At 36.6% G+C, this 21,207-nt stretch overlaps 1 protein-coding gene across 1 annotated transcript in view; it reads right to left on the bottom strand.

Annotated features, from left to right (window-relative positions):
* NEMF (nuclear export mediator factor) overlaps positions 1-21,207 on the bottom strand; it is a 60,603-nt gene that overhangs the window by 1,741 nt on the left and 37,655 nt on the right. The window contains exons 19-29 of the mRNA XM_072629464.1: positions 19,594-19,706; positions 16,819-16,876; positions 16,283-16,341; positions 16,073-16,193; positions 13,164-13,539; positions 11,355-11,397; positions 9,977-10,026; positions 7,906-8,053; positions 4,738-4,815; positions 3,441-3,644; positions 1,850-1,882 (exon numbers count right to left, since the gene is read on the bottom strand). Coding sequence (XP_072485565.1) covers positions 1,850-1,882; positions 3,441-3,644; positions 4,738-4,815; positions 7,906-8,053; positions 9,977-10,026; positions 11,355-11,397; positions 13,164-13,539; positions 16,073-16,193; positions 16,283-16,341; positions 16,819-16,876; positions 19,594-19,706 — 1,283 coding nt within the window. The remainder of the gene's footprint in view (positions 1-1,849; positions 1,883-3,440; positions 3,645-4,737; positions 4,816-7,905; positions 8,054-9,976; positions 10,027-11,354; positions 11,398-13,163; positions 13,540-16,072; positions 16,194-16,282; positions 16,342-16,818; positions 16,877-19,593; positions 19,707-21,207) is intronic.

Below are 21,207 nucleotides of genomic sequence, written 5' to 3'. Positions count from 1 at the left end.
AGATTACAGCTTGATTTCTCTTCTCCAAAGAGAACTAAGAAGGTGCCTTACTGGGGTACATCCACATACATGCTTACTTAGTCTTATAGTACCATCATAGATTTAGAGCTGAAAGTGATCTTGTATTGTCCTAGACCAACAATCTGATTTTACAGATTAAAAAATGTACATCAGAAAGTCACTGCGACAACTGAAATTTGAGTCAGAATTCTCTGGCTACAAAATCCAGTTTCCAGCACCACACTCTATTAATGCAAATGAGGCTACTTCTTTCCAAACACCAAACAAATACAAGATTGCTGGACTTTTATCATGGTGAACAGAAATGGAATAGATGCAGGGGCAACTTTCTTTTAGAGAAAATCCAATTATTTATTCATAACACTATCTAATGTTGTTTTTCCTGGTAGCTGTAGCATATACCCTTCAATATTTTAGGCTAATATATATAGCAAGGGGCCACCAAATATCACCCAACAATTTCTGTGCCTAAAGATACATGGGTTGCAGCAAAAAGCCTAGAATCCAGAACATTTACCCAACTGTAACTTCACAGACTGATAGTGAAACATGCTTACCACTTCTCAGCAAACAGGTAGTATTGTCTATTTGTTAAATACAGCCTACTCTGCTAATGTGTTGATTTGATTCGTTACAAGGAAAGTACTGGGGAGGGGGAGAGTCATGGGAAATAACAATGCTAAAAAAGAAAAGTGGATTAATAAAACATCTAAAGAGAAAAACAACTTTTATAAAACCACTCAGTAATTATCATGACTGTCTACAAAAGAAAAAAAGGTCTATATATTCACGACAGCTCTTTCTGTCATGGCAAAGAATTGAAAATAGACGAGGTGCCCATCAACTGCGAAATGGAAATAATGAAGGACACGATTTCAGAGAAGCCCATGAAGATTTCTACGAACTGCTGATGCAAAGTAAAGTGAAACCAGGATAATAATTTATACCATCATAACACTGTTCTAAATGCACAACAAAGACTTAGCAATTCTGACAGTGCAATGACCAATCACAATTCCAAAGAATTCATAATGAACCTACTAGACACCTCCAGATAAGAGACACAGGATGAACTCAAGAGTGCAGATTAAGAGAAGGGGTGTGTGGGTGTGGGTAAAAACATGGCTAATACGGAAATTTATTTTGTGTGTCTATACATGTAATGAGTTTTGTTTTTCTTGCCTTCTCAATGGGAGGGTGGGAATTTGGAACTGAAACTAAAACTGAGTTTTCTAAAAAGCCCTCTCTAATTAGCAGTACTCGTCTCCCATTAATTAACAAAGAGTTAGTTTCAACCTTATGTCTCCAGAGATGTGTTTAATTGCAATAATATATGAAGAAGTGCTGAGGAAGTGAGGACAGTACTAATTAAAGAAAGTTATTTTATTGTGCCTCATCTTAAAATATGGAAAATTTTGAAAAAGCAAAATAACAGACTGATGTGAGAATGGCTGGCTTATTTCCACTCCTCTTTTACTTGGGAGCCCACTTTTATGTAGCCCATTAACTATAATGATGACTAGAAAAAGACTGAAATCTGTTGCATGAGCGATTTAACTACTCGGGGCTGAGCACTAGCATTAGAGTCTGAGGTCCAGGAAACTTGGTTATATACTTCCCAATTCCAGGTATTTCTGTTCTTAGGGCCCTACCTGCTTGCTGCTCAGCGTGATTCATTGACTATTAAGGAATAAGGGAACCTAGGGCAAATGCTTCTGTGCAGCACCAAAGATGGACTAAGAAACTGGCTGATATTTATGTTGAATCTTTGAGGAAACACAGTGCTGTAAGGAACCCCGCCGGTGTCCCCTCCCCAATAAAATCATACCTCATTTTCTTGTTGGTCTATATCTTGCTCTTCCTGTTGCAAACATGTAAATAAAACAAGAGATTACGGTTAGTACAAGCCAAAGACCATATAGTGGCCAAGACAGTGTGATTCATAGGTTGTCACCACCTGACCCTTGTAGAGATGTATAGGTTTATATTCAGCAATGATCTGAAAGCAAAGAATTTGAGTGTTACAGGGTATAAAAATTTGGACCTGGCATTTTAAATTTATTTTTTCAGAGAGTAACACCACTCAAAGGGACAGAGTAAAACAAAGGTTGTACTCTCTGAAAGGTTTGAAAAAAAAAATAGTGATCTAACACAGTCCCATACTGTCTGGGAAGTTTTTATTGTTCTTAATCACCAACAGTATAATGAATGATGAAATACCACCAAAAGAAAAAAAATTGGGAAAGACCTGAAGATCAACAAAAAAGTCTTTTATCAATGACTACTGCCTCTAGGAAAATTTTCTGATGAAGTACATTCTCCAAATTAATCACATTATCTTTTCTAATTATGTACCCAAGAGGATTCTTAAAATTGAAAAAATTTTCTTCATAAAATATTATATTCCTAAATAGTGGATGGCTGTCCTTTATAGATTTTAATTAATTGATCCAAGACAACAGTGTAGAATATCAGAATGCAACAGTCAAAAATATTGGTTTTATTACCACCTAGGAACATTAAAAACAAAAAATATTGCTATATACATCTAGGAAACTTTACTGAGCTGAGAACATGGTGGTTCGTGATCTATATTTAATTTGCCACAAAGAACAGTGATTTCCAATTTGCTTTGTGACCACATTCACTTCAAAAATAATATTTTATCAGTTTTCACTAAAACATCTAATTAAAAATCTCAGAAATACAAATTTATGATTTTTAGAATAAGTGATTTTTATAAGATGAAAGACATTCATCCCAGTGCAACGAATGCTGATTAGGTATGCCTATGAGTAAAAAAGGCCTCCTTCAACATCTGCTAGTGTTTGTACCTCAAGCCTGACACCAAGCACGAAAGAAAAATGTACATCTATCTCGTCAAGAGGCAAGGCTCAGCAGCAGTCCTTTCAGGTTAAATAATTTAATGAACTTTAGTTCTTCCAGTGCTGTACAGGTTACAGTAGTCACAATTTTGTTGTTTGAACTTGTGATTTCACTGGAAATTCCCAGTGAGGAAACTCCCTCTACTAAAGCCAACTGGTAACCATTCTGAAATTTATAACCTTAAAAATGGCCAGGGGCATGAATATTACGATTAAGTTTTCTTGCTCAAGGTCACACAACCAGGATATTTCAGAGGCCAGACTTGAACTGGGCAGGGGGTAACATCACTGACTCCCAGGCTGGTTCCATATTCTCTTCTTATGTTACTTCTTATTAAGCAGTTAAGACTGCCACATGCTATAAACACATTTAATTTAAAATATTCACTATTTTCAAAAAATTTTTTTTGAAAGTGACCAAACATGCTTTTAGGAAAGAGCACTGAGTAAGCAGAGCCTTTTTCATTTCAGATGTCAGTAGTAGCATTATGTAAGAAGCTACAGTCATTTATTTCTGAAGATGAGAAGATTTACCTTATCATCTGGCTGATCATCCATGGCAAGTTCTTGTAATTCATGAGTTACAGCTTCAAGAGAAGCTTCTTTCTTAATTCTGTCACCAATCCTCAGTTCACCTCTGAACTTCTGGGGTTGTTTCTTCACTGTCTCTTCTTTTGTTTTCCCTGTTTTTCCTTTCTTTCCTTTCTTCCCTTTTTCTTCTTTGCTTGAACCTGCAGACTTTATTTGACAGTATCACAGAATCTAAGAACTAGAAAAGACCTCAGAGGCCACAAAGTCCAATGCAAACCTGACAGTAAATCCCTTTTAGAATACTCCCTGCCACTGGTTATTCAACTTCTGCTTAAAGACCTCCAATAAGAAGCAACCAAGTATCCCACCTCCTGAAGCAATCTATCACACATTTTTTTTTTGGCTTTAACAGCCAGTAAGTTTTTCCTTATATGAAATCCATATTTAACTCTGCAATTTTCATCCACTGCTCCTAGCCCTTGTCCAAAAAAAAATTATCCTTTAGAATTTTATGATTTGATACACTGTGAAGAAAGCAGAGTCAAAATAACTCCATACACAAAAGTAATACATTAATTAATACGTTAATACAAGGGAAGTGGTCAAATGGAAAAAAAATCCTTATCAAATTTGTCTGATAAAGGCTTGGTATCTACAATATATAAACAGTGAACACACACACACACACACACACACACACACACAGCCATTCTCCAACAGACACTAATAATAAGAGAAAGACAAATCAAAACGCTCCAAAGATTTCATTTCATATTCTGAAAATTGGCAAAGATGATGACAGAACAATTGGTTCTCTGCGTATTCATAAGAATTACCAAATGCACTCTGCAGGTCACTCTGCAGGTCCCTGCTCTCCAAGCTTGGTGGAAGCACACTCTATATACCTCTTGGTTTTCTTTTCAGTAGTTCTTATGGCTAATTACTATGGGAAGCTGCCTGTTTGTAAGACTTGAGATATAAATATAAAAAGATGCACTCACCTCCATTCCTCTTGCACTGGTCTTCAGGTACTTGCTTCCATTTCCCTAACACTAAGCTGTTGGGTCCCATTGTGGGGGATGAGGGTTAATTTATTTAGATGACACAAGAATAGAAGACAAATACACACAACCTACAATGATTTGATGAAATTTTACACCCTTTTAAAAGCTTTACCTTTGCTCTTTACAACCTTCCCTATATTCCCAAGAATGTTAGATGTTTATCCCCAAAGAAAATATTACTTTGTGTCATTACTGATAAAAAACAAAAGATGGAAATGGTTTCATGAATCACTTACACCAAGGAGCTTCATGATAAGTTCACGATCTTCTTCATCTTGGTCTTTATATTTTTCCTTCATTTTTTTAATTTTACTCTGTGGAGTCAAAAGACTGGTATGAGAAATGCAAAGGTAAAAGAAAACTCAAGAATTATCTACTAAGGAAGGGCTTTTTCCATTCATTCATTCATTTATCAAATATATATTGAGTATCTAAGCCATGATAGATTCTGTGGAGGAAAAAACAATGAATATAAAACAATCTTTGCACTCAATATGCAGTCTTTACCTCTCTCTTGTCCTACCTTAACACCAAATGTCTACTGGACATTTCAAACTGGATGTCCCAGAGACCATATCAAACTCAATATGTCCAAGATAGAAACTCATTATCTTTCTTCCAAACTCCTTCACCTCTAGACAGCTGGGTGGCACAGTGAATAGAGTGTTGGGCCTCGAGTCAGGAAGACATGAGTTCAAATCCAGACTCAGCCACTTATTAGCTATGTGACCCTGGCCAAGTCATTTAACTCTTGGTTGCCTCAGTTTCTTCAACTATAAAATAGGGATAATAAACGCACTGATGTCACAGGGTTATTGTGAGAACAAAATCAAATAATATTTGTTAAGCCTTTAGCACAGTGTCTGGCACACAGATATTTGGCAAAGATATGTTTTCCTTCCTTCCTTCCTTCCTCCCTCCCTTCTGTCTTTATTATCGCTGAGGACAGCACCACCCTCTCAGTTATCTAAGTCTGCAAGCATAGTGTCACCTTCACTCCTCACTCACATTTAGACATCCAATCTTTGCTAAGTATTCTGATTTCTACCTTCACAACATCTTTCTCCTCTACATTCACCCACCTTGCTGTGGGTCCTCATCATCTTACATCTGAACCACAGTGACAACATTCTGGTTGCTCTCCCTGCCTCCGATCTCTCCCTCCTCCAGTCTATCCTGCACTCATCTGCCAAAGTGATCTTTCTGAAGATGGGTAACCATGTCACATTGATTATGAGGCTATTACAATTTTTCAGGCAAAGCATAATGGGGACAAAAGTAGGGGGTGGCAATGTGAATAGGTAAGAAGGGACTGATGTAAGTTATTGTGGAAGTAAAACTAAGAAGTGTTAAGGTGGGAGTTTCTGAAGATGGAAAAAAAAAACCCAAAGAATAGACAGGGATTGCTCTGAGATTTTAAATCTAAATGATTAGAAGAGTGGGTTTTGGGTTTCTTTTAACTAACCAATATGGAGAAATGAGGAAGGGAAATTGATTTGGAGAGGAAAAAGTTATGGTCATGGTGAAATTATTTTGATTTCAAGAAAGAGTAAGAGCTGGACATAAAGACTTAAAAGTTAACTATATAAGAATAATATATGTTTTTATGTGATAAGATTACCAAGAGTGCAGGATACATAGAAAAAAATGTACATAGAATCTTGATGAAGATGTATCTAGATGGATCAGTGGATAAAACCTTGGACTTGGAGTCAGGAAGACAACATTCAGATTTGTCCTCAAATACTTTCTGTGTGACCCTGGTAATTCATTTGACCTATCTCTGTCTCAATTTCCTCATTTGTAAAACAGGAATAGTAATGGTACCTACCTTGTGGGATTATTGTGAGAATGAAATGAGATAATATTTATAAAATATTTTTCTAGCTATTATTATTACTTGAGACTAATAGAAATGACTAATGTGCTGAATTAATTAAATGTAAATAGTCATTACATTTAGTTGACTGTAATGATGGCCAATACTGGTTTTCAAAAATTTTTAACAGTTTAGCAATAAAAATAATAGCTAGCATTTTAAGGTCTGCTAACTCATTTGATCCTCACAACAACCCTGTAAGACAGCTTATTATTAATTACATGAGAAAACTAGAGGCACAGTTTAAGTGAGTTTCCCAGAGTTACATCATTGTTAGAAACAGAATTTAAACTCCATTCTTCTTGACTTCATATCCTATACTCTATCTCCTGTAGTGCAAAAGGAAAAGGCAAGAATTTAACTTTGGGGAATGTCTGTATTTGGTGAGTAGGAAGAGAAAAAGAAGCCAGAACAGGGAGAAAGGTCAAGAAAACAGAACTAGAAACTCACAGAACTTAAGGGGTCAACTGTCCAACTTCCTCATTTTATAGAAAGAGAACCTAGAAGCCTAGAGAAAAGTAATTTGCCCAAGGTTATACATAGCTAATTACTATCAGTAGAACTGGGACTGCAGACTTCCAGTTCAGTGAATTTTCCACTATGCCAAGCGGCCTCCTAGCATTGAATACAGCAGGTCATGGAAGGAGAAAGTTTCAAGGAGAGACTGATCAAGTGTCAGATATAATAAAGAAATCATGAAATATAAAGATTGAGAAAAGGACTTTACATTGTGTATTTAGGAAACCATTTGTAGATTTCAAGAAAACAATTCACTTGAATGATGGAAAAAGAAGGTAGGCTGTAAAGAATCAGGATAATAAGAAAGTAGGGACAATGAGTTTAAATTACTTTTTTGAGAAGCTTGTAGCAAAAGACATATAGGACAGCAAGAGAAAAAGTTAGTAAACTATTATGTGCTCTTAGCAAATTCCTTTAGATTTATGCTCTTTCATAGAGTACAGGGTCTGAAGTCAGAAAGACTGAGTACAAAGGTGTCTCAGACACTAGCTGGGTGACTCTGGGTAAGTCAACCTCGGTTTGCCTGTTTCCTCATCTGTGAAATGGGGATAATAACAGCAGCTACCACCCAGGGTTGTGTCGAGAATAAAATAACAATCATAAAACACTTAGCACAGTGTTTGGCACATGGTAAGCACTATATAAAAGTGAGTTATTATATTATGATAAATTAAAGTGTCAGTGACCAAAAGTCTCTTAATCATGCTAAAAATTAAAAAAAAAACCCACAAAAATTCCAAGCTAAACTTAACAAAAGGCATTCAGACAGGGACAAACAACTTAACTTCTCTGGGTCTCAATTTCCTCAAAAAATACTCAGGTTTGATCTCTTAGGAACCCGCCACCTCTAAAATTTAAGTCTATTATTATCTCCATTAACTCCTTTTAATTTCTTCTATTTCATTTAAGAAAAACCAGAACCCCATAAAACCCCATTTTTAACAAACCACATGTTAAAACTAATTATCGTTATTATTAATTAATCTTGTAACTTCTTAGCCTGTACCTTTTGTCCTCTCTTCATCGGTTGTAGACCTAGAACATTTTTGCTTGTATTTGGAGAAACTTCAGGCTTTAGTGTATTCTCTTTTTCCTTTCCCTCCAACATGTCTAAATCTGTTGAATCATTTGGTTGCTTTTTTTTCTTCATTTCCCTAAAAATGAACAAAACACAAACTTTTAATTTTTACTGATCCAAATTCTTTGAATCCAAAACAACTTTCTCAGCTCTGCCACAGTCAGATGGACCTGACTTTTAATCTTGTCTCATATATTTACTAGTAAATCACTTAATTTCTCTTAGCCTCAGTTTCCTCATCTATAAAATGGGGATAATAATAGCAATTACTCCACTGGGTTGTTGTATCCCATAAAATAAAATGTAAAGCACTTTACAAACCTTAAAAATGTTATATAAGTGCTACCATCAGTACGACTGCAATGGGACTACCAGTAATGGCTCAAATATACCACCTGACATAAAAGCTTAGATATATTGGCAACCATTTCTAGTATAATTCAAAAAACATGTAAATTAAATTTTGTGGCGCATAAGACCTCAAAACAGCTTACATAACTTTTTAACTGAGAATCTCAACACTTATGTGTAAATGTCCTGGTGATTATGATTATTTTTTAAGTGATCGATCTGTCTTCCTCTATCCTTTTCCTCTTCTAATCTAATGCTAAACTAACCTAAAACTTTACCTTGTACAACTGATTACCCTGACACTCAATGTCCTCTATCACTTGGCCCCCCACCTACATTTTCCACCTTATTTCAATTCCCAATTGTTCTAGCTAACCTAACTGATAGTGATCTTTCCCTCCCAAAGAAGTACTTTTCTAGATCACAAACTTGGGACTTTCTTATGCTAGCCTATATTGATAGCTACTACTGTTTTTCTACAGTGTACTACAGTGCTTATGTCCTATTTCTTCTAATCAAATGAAAATTACAAGGGCAAGTACCATATTACTATCTTTCTATTTTCAAAACCTAGTAGTTTTTTTTTCCATCTAGTGGGCCCTAACGTGGGTAATGATTTGCTATAGATATTTGTCCTGACCTTCTTAGCTCATGTTATAAATCCCCTGATACTTCTAGTTCTCTTTCCACTTTGGAGCTATTGTCTACTCTTCTTCATATGATAGAGAGTATGAAAAAAGAATGTTTAAAGCTCTCCCTTAAATTTTTTTTAAAGTCTCTTTTATATGAAATTTTTCCTGATTAACTCCATTTATTCTCTAGAGTAACCAAGACATTCAGGAACCATCTCTCCCCTTCGATATCCTTCTAAGTTTTTTTGTACATATTTATGTTAATGGAAAAGCTCCCTAAAGAAAAAGCCAATATCTTTTCTTTAACATATGCTCTCTAGGGCACAGAACCTATTTTGTTGCTTAGAGGTGCTCACCAGAGAAATATGACTGAATCTTTGTTCAAACCTTCCACAATCTGAATCCATCCTCCCTGGCTTTCCTTATCTCATACTATTTTCCTTCCCTTATTCTTCATCCCAGCCCAACTGAAGCACAACTTCCACTTTTCTATGGTCCTTTCTCATGGAGGCCATCTGCTAAAACCCCTCTCCCACCTTTCAAATCTGAATTCAAATGTCACTCCCCCATCAAGACTTCCTTATTTCCTTCCCAACAACCTTAGCCTTTGCATTTATATCTCTGCACTTTCTCTGTTATCAATAGATATTTTAGTTCTTCTTTCTCTACTTCATGAAGATCATGGCCTGTCTTTGTATCCCCAACACCTGGTGCCTTATCTAGGAGGCATTCAATAAATATTTGTCCTATTGAATTTAGAACTTAGTAAGATAAGATCAATGACCATATTAATAGTAGTGATACAAAGTTTGCATCTTAAAATAGAAATACCTTTTACATTTAAGCATTAAAAATTAGATGGGAACATAATTACATGCCTTTTATTCTGAGAGTTATAAACAGATAATTTCACTTTAATAAAGCTGATCTTTGAAAAGAGACAGCTGATGTATCAACTAAACTATCATTAGCTATAAATTAAGATGTTTGCTTTTTGAAAATACAAATTGTTTTACCTTCGCTCCTTGGCTGACAAATGCCTCCGGCCATGTAATTTACTGTCATTCTATTAAGCCAAAGAAAAAAGCAAAAAAACAAAACAAAAAAATAAACCCCAATACTCAAGACTTTTCAAATATTAAAAACAAAAACAAAAAATCTTTTATGAATGCCTTTGACTCTCCCTAGTGACAAAGAAAATCACTTAAGGAAGGAAAATATATCTGATTTAGAGATGTCACCTGATAATGCACACAATACTTTCCCCCAGCGGCCCCTCCTACCTCTCTGCCACAAAAGGGCATATTTTTCATCATCTCTTTCTCAAGACTGTCACAGATTTTTCTGTCACTCAGAGCTCAACTTACTTTTAGTCGTATTTTCATGAACTTTGTAGTCATTGTTCATGTCTCGCATCCACTTGCTCGTTATTAGCACATACAAATTTTCCCATGTTTCTCTGAATTCCTCATATTCAACATTATTTACTAAATAGTAATATTCCATCCTTTCAGCCATTTCCCAAATGATGGGCACCTACTCTGTTTCCAGTTCTTTGCTACCACAAATAGTAATGTCATGACTATTTTGGTATAAAGTGGGTGTTTATTTCAATTTTTCACTTTCTTGCAGTATAAGCCCAACAGTGGGACTGCTACATCAGAGAATATGGGCAATTTATCACTTTTCTTCCATGATTCTAAATTGAAATCCAAAACTCAGATAGTTCTGGAGGAAAAAGTGAGGCTGGTGACCTTGCACAGCTCTCCCTTTCTTAAACAGCTGGATCACACAGAGATTCTCCAATACTGTTTCCACCTCCTTTTTTAAAAATCTTTTTTATGGAGTAAAACAATCTTGCATTGTTTTAATTTGTATTTCTTTTACTATTGGTGACTTGGATTTTTCATGTAGTAATTTATAATTTACAAACCTTCTTTTGAAAATTTCATATTCATTTATTTATTGCAGAATGGCACTCTGTGTATATATTCTGAATATAAGACTTTTATTAGTAACACTGCTGCAAATATTTTTCCTATTCCTACCCCTTTCCCACTATTTTGTCTTCACTGATTTTCTGTGTTAAAATGTTTTCAGTTTTATGTAGCCTAAATCACCTATTTTATCTTTTATGGCTTCTTTCATTCCTTGTCTGGTTAAGATTTCTCCTCCTAACCACTGTTGTGAAAGGTAGTTGGTCTCATTCTAATATTAATGGTGTGATCTTTTTATATTCAGGCCACATAACCATTTTGAGATTTTCTTCACATATGACATAACATATTTGACCTAATCCTAATCTCTACCAAATTTCTATTTAAAAAATTACTTTCTTCATTTAAAAATACATATAATGCTATTTTCTTTAAAAAAGCTCAGCAGACGACTTACCACATCAGAAGAATCTTCTCTGGCAACTATTTTCTGGAAGGATCTATGAAAATAAGAACAAATTCGGTTACTTAGTGGTGTCTAAAAATCACCTTAGGCCTCTAAATAAAATGCTCCCAACATGCCCTTTTTCATTAATAATCATACAAATAATAAGCAACTCTTTACAAATACCAGTTCTTTGGTAAGATCTATGCATTACTGGTCTTTTTTGATTTTCTGTACAATGCTTCTCCCCTATATTACTGTTCTTTTTCACTTGGACAAGATGCTTAAGTTGTATTTGAAGCTTTCAGTAAGTCCACCTGTTTTATATAATCAATTGAGGAAATGACAGCCTTGAGTTTGTTTGTAATTTGATTCAGATTTCATAAAGCATTTTCATATATACTATATTTTTAAATTTCCACATTATACAGTTTGTTTTTAAAACAAGGAATTTTCCTGTGAAATGGTATAACTGTTATGGAAATCAGAGTGGAATTATGAAAATAAAATGACTAAGATGTTTATACCTTTTGAATCAGAGACTCCATTACTAGGCTTATATCAACAAGAAGAAAGTTTCCACATATAACAAAATATTAACAGCAGCATTTTTTTTTTGATAGCAAAAAACTGGAAGCAAGGCAGATATCCACTGATTGGGGAATGACTGAACAAATTGCGGTACATGAATATAATGGAATATTACTGTCCTGTAAGATAATACATATGTGATGAATACAGAAAAATGTGGATTTACAGGAACTGACTGTGATGGCAATCAAATTAGGACATTTTGCTGTTTTTGTTTTACTAAAAGTGCCTCAGATAGAACAATGTGATTAAAGAATATCTTTCCCCACCCATTGAGGGAAGCTTGGTCAGGGGAGTTGTTTTACAGGATAGTCCCCAGTACTTTTTGTTTTTTCTACTGAGGCACTGGAACAGAGGGTTATGCCCTCTGGCTCTGAAAAGTGTATAAATACTCTGAGGGTGAGGTTTTACTGACAGGAAGTGTTTCTTTGGCCAGAGAGACTCTGAGAAATCAATAAGCCACCCCCCTAACCCCCGTTCTGCTAAAACCCAGAAGTTGTTGTTTTGAAAGCTCTACCTGTTGACTTTTTATTTCTCTGTATTTTCTATGAAATTTTGATTTTCTCTGATAATTATGTTTGATTAAAGTGATTGTTAACCCCTCAAAGGTTGCCTTTCCTTTTAAAGAAGCAGATCAAAGAACCTGTGGTAGGTAGCCCCCCTATGCATGTTGGGGTGCTTACTGATACACAGATGCAGAGTGAAGTAATAAGCAAGACCAAGAAAACAATATACACAATAACTATGACAACGTAAATGGAAAGAACAATCACACACCAAAAAAAATTAAAAGTGAATTTAACAAAATCATAAAGATCAAGCATGACTTGAATGAACACATATGAGAAGATAGCCCAAATACACCCCTTCATGGAGATGAGAGGTTCACAGATGTTACACATAACATTTTTTCAGACATGTTCAATGTACCAAACAGTTGTGCTAATTTTTTCCTCTTTAAAAAAATATTACTGTTTTATGGCATGGTTCTCTGGGAAGGTGAGGGAAGGATACTATGGAACACCATGATGATGTAAGAAACAAATGACATAAATTAAAACTTATTTTAAAAAGCAAACAAGGAATTGTCATCTAGATCCTAATAAAGAGATCAGAGTGGGGATAGCCTCAACATTTTTGTTACCCTTCTACATTATCACCAGCCTTAATTTACTACATAAAACTTCACATTCCCCATTGTGCCTTTTGGATTTCAATTCATTCAATTACCTTTGGGACTGAAGATGAGACAGATCAATTGTAGTATCTGGGTAACTCAATGACACTTCACATTCATCCTTCCTTTTATTTGCTCTCTCCTGACCTGCTTTCATCCTTCCTTGAGATTCCTCCTCCTCCTCATCTTTCTCCTCCTCCTCCTCCTCATCATCACCATCACCACCACCACCACCACCACCACCACCATCGTTGTTGTCATCATCATCATCATCATCTGAGCTCTCTTCTCGTGCTGATCCTTCTTTTGGCCTGTTTTTATCATTTTGAATGGTAATGGCCTCTTGATCAATTTGAGATTTTACTTCCCTTTCATCTAGACTTTCAAAAGTCTCTTCTTGATCCTCTCCACTGCTGCTATCATCAGCATCTGCATCAGAATAATAACAAGCTAAAGTGAGAGTATCACAACAAAGTAGACTGGATAAAGAAGCCAGTCTACCAGGACAAATTTTTTTCTCCAGTTTTATTGGTAATTTCTGTTTTCACACAAACCATTTCCCTTTAAACTGCTCCCCCTAATTGAGACTTCCCTTAAAATAAAGAGGGTCATTTAAGCAAAACCATTAAGCCATAGTGACCACAGGAGCTGTGAACTGATCCAACCATTCTGAAGAGCAATGTGGAACTATGACCAAAGGGCTACAAAAACGTGCACACCTTTGTGACCCGCAAGACTGCTTCTAGAACTGGATCCCAAAGAGATTATAAAAATGGACAAGGGTTCCACATGTACAAAAATATTTATAGCAGCTCTTTGTGGTGGCCAAGAACTGGAAATCAAAGGGATGCCCATCAATTGGGGAATGGCTGAACAAGTTGTGGTATATGAATGTAATGGAATACTATAGTGCTGTAAGAAATGGTGAGCAGGAAGACTTCAGAGAGGCCTGGAAGGACTTATGATCTGATACTGAGTGAAAGGAGCAGAACCAGGAGAACTTTGTACACAGCAACAACCACAGTGTGCGAGGAATTTTTCTGGTAGACTTAGTACTTCACAGCAATGCAAGGACCTAAAAAATGTCCAATGGACTTTTGAGGTAAAAAGCCTTCCACATCCAGAGAAAGAACAATGGAATTGGATCACAGAAGGAAGAAAACCATTTTCTCTTGTGTTATATTTTGTTTTGATGGTTTCTCCCATTCATTTTAATTCTTCTATTCAACAAGACTAAAGTGAAAATGTATTTAATAAAAATTTATGTGTAGAACCTATATAACATTGCACACTGTCTCAGGGAGGGAGAAGGGAGGGTGGTGGCAAAAAAATCTAAGATATATGGAAGTGATTGTAGAAAACTAAAAACAAATTAAGTAATAAAAAAAAAGACAGTGACCATATGTGTTAACAAATGCCACACTCTACACCTGAGGTCCACCACCCCTCTCTTGAAGAAGAGAAGTAGGTTTCAATATCAGTTCTCTGGGACAGAGATTGGTCTTTATAATTAAATAAGATTTCAATTCCTGAAAGTTTTGAGAAGCAGGAAGCTACTAAAAAATGCTTTTCAGCTGAGGGCAGATGACTCAGGCTACCACTCAAAGGCTCGATGGTCACTTGACTGTGGGCAGTCTCCTGCAACTTCTAGTATATGACTCATAACTTCTATTTATTGAGTATTTTCATAAAATAAGATCAAAACAAATAAAGGAATGTATAAGTTTACTTCTGTAGTTTATATATTGCTCAACCAAATGAAGTAAGGCAAAGTTACTACTCAGGGTTAGAGAATAACTACAAAAATGCTCTTCAGAAATCTAAGGGATAGCCTAGTAGAAGAAGAAAGGGAGGAAGGGAGGAATCACAGGAACAGAACCTGTGATACCGCAGGAATGGGAATACTCAACTAAGGCAACTCCCTCTACCAATACACATCAGAAAAGTAAAGAGGTATTTAGGGCATTGAAAGGTTAAATGACTTGTCCAGGACCATAAAGCCACTGAGGAGGAACTTGAACTCAGCTCTTCCTAGCTCTGAGGCCTGCTCGCTATCTACTACACCATAATTTCTCATATTTTTTGCACATTTCCCATACAAAGCTTATCTAAAATACATATGTAGAGCCTATCAGATTGCACACCACCTTAGGAAAGGGAGAGGGTACGGAAGAGGAGGAAATTTAAAATTTTCAGAACTAAGTGTTGAAAACTAAAAATAAATTCATTTATAAAAAAATCTTATCAAAAGGTAATTTGTTTTAATTAACACAATAACACAAATAAATCAAATTAAAATCTCAAATGACAAGCTAAAAGGATATGCAATTTTCTCAACATAGGGAACTTGAGAATGTGAGTTCTCTACCAATACAGAACACAATTTACTATGAGTGACTTAGTACAAAAGTCCTATGGCATGCTGGTGGCTCATGGGGTAAAGGAATCTGCGTAGGATAACAAAACTAGTAACTATCAGAGACGGAATTTGAACCAAAGTTTTTTTGATTCTAAATCCAGCATTCTAACCACTTTACAATGCAGACTACAATAAAAAACTACGCCTACTGTAAATTCATTTGTGCATCATTTATAAAAACTCTTAGGTACAAATTAAATATTAATTTTACATATTTCTAAATTATCTTTGTGAAATCTTTAATTCCACCTTTGCTCAAATTATTTCTTACTATTTTAGCAGACAATCAAATCTAACATAAACATTAGCTTTAACTACAGTCTGAAGTAAACAATCTCAAGTTTGAGAACAACGACAACTGTGCGAGGCACTGCCGCTATGAAGACAGAAGGAAACCCAAATGCAGAATAGGTAACAATCTAGGAAAACAAACATATTTGTTCAAATTATACTAAATAAAATTTATTCTTTTAATTAAAATACATATTTAGAGATTTATTGAGATAACACTACTTATCAAATTTGATAAAATCCATGAAATACCTAGTGGCTCCATTTCTTCTGAAACTACCTTACTAGTGCTGCTAGCCACTGTCTCCAAATCTTCATCTTGAATTCGGACTTTCCGCTCTCCTCGATGTCTCCAAACACATGGTTCATCTACCTAGAGAATCAATTTTCACTTAAGTGATTTTTGTCTAAGTTTCTAATGAAGTACAAGAAAAGAAAAATAATTAGGGAAATGAAGCATACCTTAAACAGGAAACTAAACCCCATCATAAGATATGAGGGTGGAAGAAAATTCTTCTTTCCTAAAAAAGATAATGTGCATCTCTGCTTATAAAAGTTTCTATATGTCTTATATTTGCAAATTATGCAAAATTAGTGGCTCCATATATTTCACTACATGACAAATTATGCAGAAATATATGCTATTCAAGATTTCTATATTATATATAATGAACAATAGAACAGCAGAAGTACATGGTTGTCCTTAGGTTTACATTTGTCACATCTTAAAACAATGACTGTGCTTTCATCAGTCTCTTCTATTATAACTTCCTGTCACATAGCCATATTGGACCAACTGGATCACATAAAATCATAAAATGGATTGGAAGACAGTAAATCTTCCCCCAAACTGTCCCCATTTACAAGGATCATGTAAGATACAGTTGCATTCACTCCCTACTCGATGCTACTGAATACCGCCAAATAGATTCCTAAAACATGTATGCCCTGAACAACCCATAAGTGGAAATGAGGAGATTGTATCATTAAGTTCTTACCTCTTATCATAAAGCTTCCTGTTGTCAAATATTCTCCAGTTGGTGCTGTTTTAGACACCTGAAAAGTAACATTAGATTCAATTAACATAAGACTGACTGAGTGAATGAGAGAAAAACTTAACTTTGAAAAGAAGTGGATGAGAAAAAACATTGATTAAACACCTACTATGTGCCAGTCAATGTTTATCTCATTGAGTGCTATTTTTATCCCCATTTTACAGTTGAGAACACTGAGGCACACAGAGATTGACTTGCAAGGATCACATAGTTGCTAAGTGACTGGGGCCACATTTAATCTTAAGTGTTCCTGATTCCAAGCCCAGTGCTCTATCGACCGTACCAGTTTCAACTCAAGAACCTTATTTTTAATTTTACTTTTAGTTATCTTGAATTATCTTGAACACTGAACACTAAGACATAGTCATTCAGTGGCTGAACATTCATGGAAAGAAAGGAAAAAGGGAAGAAGAGAAGATTTTCTATATCTCAGGTTGTTAAGAGTAATTCTCTATAAAAATGAATGAACTAGAAATTTAGTGCCAAAAATAAATAATGAAACAACTGTAATAGCTGAGGTAGAAAATTGAATATTCTAAAAGAGAATTAATTTTCTGTAGCTGGCATATGACAATACAGGGTTTATAATAATTAAAATGGCTATACTATAACCTAGTTGAAGGGAGCATATTAATAACTGTATCTGTCAGTTATACCTTTTCAGGTATTTCGCAAAAGTATTTAGACCATTATTAATGATGGCATTTGAGGCAGCTGGTGGTTGATGCATTGGATATCGTGTTAGTCCTGGAGCCAATAACACCTGAGTTCAAATTTGGTCTCAGACACTACTAGCTATGTGACTCTGGGCAAATCAGTTAACCTGCTTGCCTTAATTTCCTCAACTGCAAAATGGGGAAAATAACAGCACCTACCTTACAGGGTTGTTGTGAGAATCAAATAAGGTAATAATATTTGTTAAACACAGGACAGTGCCTGGCACATAGCAGGTATAATATAAATGTTTATTCTCTTCCCTTCTACCTTCTCCTAATGATTTTTTTTTTAAAACATGTATCAAGGATCTTTTATTTCATTAGTCACATATCCATAAGTCTTAGATGGCTGTCTGAGGCCACAAAAGGTTAAATGACTTGCCCGCTGGGAACATAGTGTCATAGGTAAAACTGGAGACAGATTTAGTCATATATGTACTTGGCAGTATCTTTTATGCCTTGTAAAAAAATTATTTAAGAAATAAAACAAGCATTTCCAGAATATAGCAGAATAGGAAAAAAAAGGTTGCACATAACGTTGCAAATCTATTATGTACCACTTGCTATTCCTTTGAAATACTTAATAAAGTAATCATGTAGCTTTCTTTTTTACCCTTTTTTCCTTCCCTCTCTCCCTGCCCCACCACCCTAGAGATGGCTACCATTAAACACAATTATGTGTATGTATGTGTGGGCATATATGTATAGATGTGTATGTATATGTGTGTACACACACACACACACACACACACACACAAAAGCATTCTATACGTACTTCCATTCTCTGCATGCAGATAGTGTCATCCCTCCTAGGTCCTTTGTAGTTAATATGGGTAGTTATAATAGTCAAAATGACTTAATGGCTCAAAGTTGTTCTTAAAACAATATTGCTGTTATTGTATACAACATTCTCTTGGTCCTGCTCATTTTGTTCTTCATTACTTCGTGCAAGTCTATACATTTTTTTCTAAGATCATCAAGCTTCTAATTTCTTATAGTAGCATTCCATCACAGTCATATAACACAACTTGTTCAGCCCTTGCCAATTACAGGCATCCCCACAATTTCCAGTTCTTTGCCACCAAAAAAAGAGCAACTATAAATATTTTAGAACATACAGGTTCTTTTCCTTTTTCTCTAAGCATCTTTGGAATGGATCTAGTAGTAGTACTGCTGGATCAAGGGGTATAAACAGTTGAATAACTCTTTGGGCATAATTCTAGATTGCTCTCTTAAATGGTCTGGATCAGTTCACAGTTCAACCAACAGTGAATTAGTGTCCCAACTTTTCCACATCTCTCACTTTCCCTTCAATCATTTTAGCCGATCTGATGTAAAATGATATCTATTCGCATTTCTCTAATCAATAATGATTTAGACCATTTATCAATTGGAGAATGACTCATATAATATATAACACACACACACACACACACACACACACACACACACACACACACACAGTGTATATACACTTCCCCTAATGATTCTTAAACTTTTGATATTTATTGCATATTTTCAGGCAGCCGTATATAAAGCTTCATGATTTACAAAGTACTTTACAAATATTACCTCATTTAATTCACACAACAACCCTGTAAAGGTAGGTGCTATTAATGTTTCAATTTTACAGGAAAGAAAAACTAAAACTAAGAGATTAAATGACTTCACCAGCAGCACACAGCTAGTAAATGTCTGAGACAGGATTTGAACTTAGATCTTCCTGACCAGAAGTCTAGCTCTCTATCTACTGCACCACCTAGCTGTCCCAATTCTGAGATCATGCATACAACATGATCAAACAGATCATTAACCTTGTTTCTATAACCAAGGAAGGACTCTACCCAGTAAGAAGTGGATTGTGATGATGCCTAATCGTTCAGACATCCTATTTTCCAATATTGTTCTCCCTGAATTTAGTTCTGGTTATTTACGTACTTATTTTCATATTATTTACATATGCTAATTTTTACTTGTAAGAAAAAGCACAAGATCCCATTACCTGATGATGATACACCCACCAAGCACTGGTAATAACTCGAGCATCCCAAGCAGCGCTGTAACACAATGCCATCGTGCCTGCTTCTGTCAAAGTCCGTGGTGGGATTGGTTCTCCTACAAAAATAATGTCACAACTGTTGAGCTACCTAACTGCATTTTTACAGATACTAGGATAATAAAATAAACTCTTTTCTTATGAAATACACCCTAAGTACTAAAAAGGGATATGAACACTGATGGCACTTTTATTTATATATCTCAAAATGTTAATCTTATTGCAACTAAAACATCAGCTAGTATGGGATTTAAAATAGGGCTATTTAATTGGGGCTGTAGGGTGGGAAATAGCATTATTGATGCCAGAAACAAAACGGGACACTGAAACTTCTTTTAAAAATGCACAGAACAGAGCCAAGATGGCAAAGCAGAAAGACGCACATACACACAGCTCCGAACCCACAAACCACAGAACGGCTAGAAGGGACCAACCCAGGGTGAATTCTGCACCCAGAGACCACAGAGTATTGGAGCAAGGGAGATTTCTGTTCCAGAGAGACCTCCAAGCCTCTCGCGGGGGGTCCTTCGCGCCGTGGACTGGGCACCGGGACGGGGAGCAGAGGGCAGCCCTGCCGCGGCCGCGGCACCGAGAGGAAAAGATCCGAGCGGGCTACGGGGACGGGATCTCCAGCGGCCACGCGGGTCCCTCCACCCACAGAGGGACCTGCAAACCTCTCACAAAAGGTCCGTCGCGCTGCAGACGCGGAGCCCAGCCCGGACCTACGGCGGCGGCGGCGGCTCCGAGAGGTACAGATTCGAGCAGGCTTCAGAGACGGGATCTCCAGCGGCAGCACAAGCCCCCCCACCAACAGGGGACTGACGGGGGTAGGTGAGAGAGTGTCTTTGGCGGGTTGAGAGGGGAGTGGGGTGCCCCCATGGCTCGGGCCCCCCCAGGAGATAGAAGCTGAGAGGCGGCTGCAGACAGGGGCTCCCCAAACGGGCGGGAGCCTGGATCCATTGTGGAAGGTCTGTGCATAAACCCCCAGAGGAAACTGAGCCAGAGAGGCAGCCCTGCCCCTGACCACCTGAACTTAATTCTCACACTGAATAACAGCCCTGTCCCCGCCAAAAATCCTAAGGCGGGAAGCAGCATTTGAATCTCAGTTCCCAAACGCTGGCTGGGAGGACCAGGAGGCGAGGTGGGTGTGAAGAGAATATTCAGAGGTCAAGTCACTGGCTGGGGAGAATGCCCAGAAAAGGGAAAAGAAATAAAACTATTGAAGGGTACTTTCTCGGAGAAAAGACACTTCCTCCCTTCCTTTCTGATGGGGAGGAACAATGCTTGCCATCAGGCAAAGACACAGAAATCGAGGATTCTGCGTCCCAGCCCACCCAATGGGCTCGGGCCATGGAAGAGCTCAAGAGGAATTTTGAAAATCAAGTTAGAGAGGTGGAGGAAAGACTGGGAAGAGAAATGAGAGGGATGAGGGAGAAGCATGAAAAGCAGATCAGCTCCCTGCTAAAGGAGAACCAAAAAAATCTTGAAGAAATTGGCACCTTGAGAACTAGCCTAACTCAGTTGGCAAGGGAGGTGCAAGGGGCCAATGAGGAGAAGAAT

Source organism: Notamacropus eugenii, chromosome 1 (assembly GCF_028372415.1).
Source record: "Notamacropus eugenii isolate mMacEug1 chromosome 1, mMacEug1.pri_v2, whole genome shotgun sequence".
NCBI classification, from domain to species: domain Eukaryota; kingdom Metazoa; phylum Chordata; class Mammalia; order Diprotodontia; family Macropodidae; genus Notamacropus; species Notamacropus eugenii.
The sequence above is the reverse complement of the archived record's forward strand: the minus strand, read 5'-3'. Positions and strand labels throughout refer to the sequence as shown.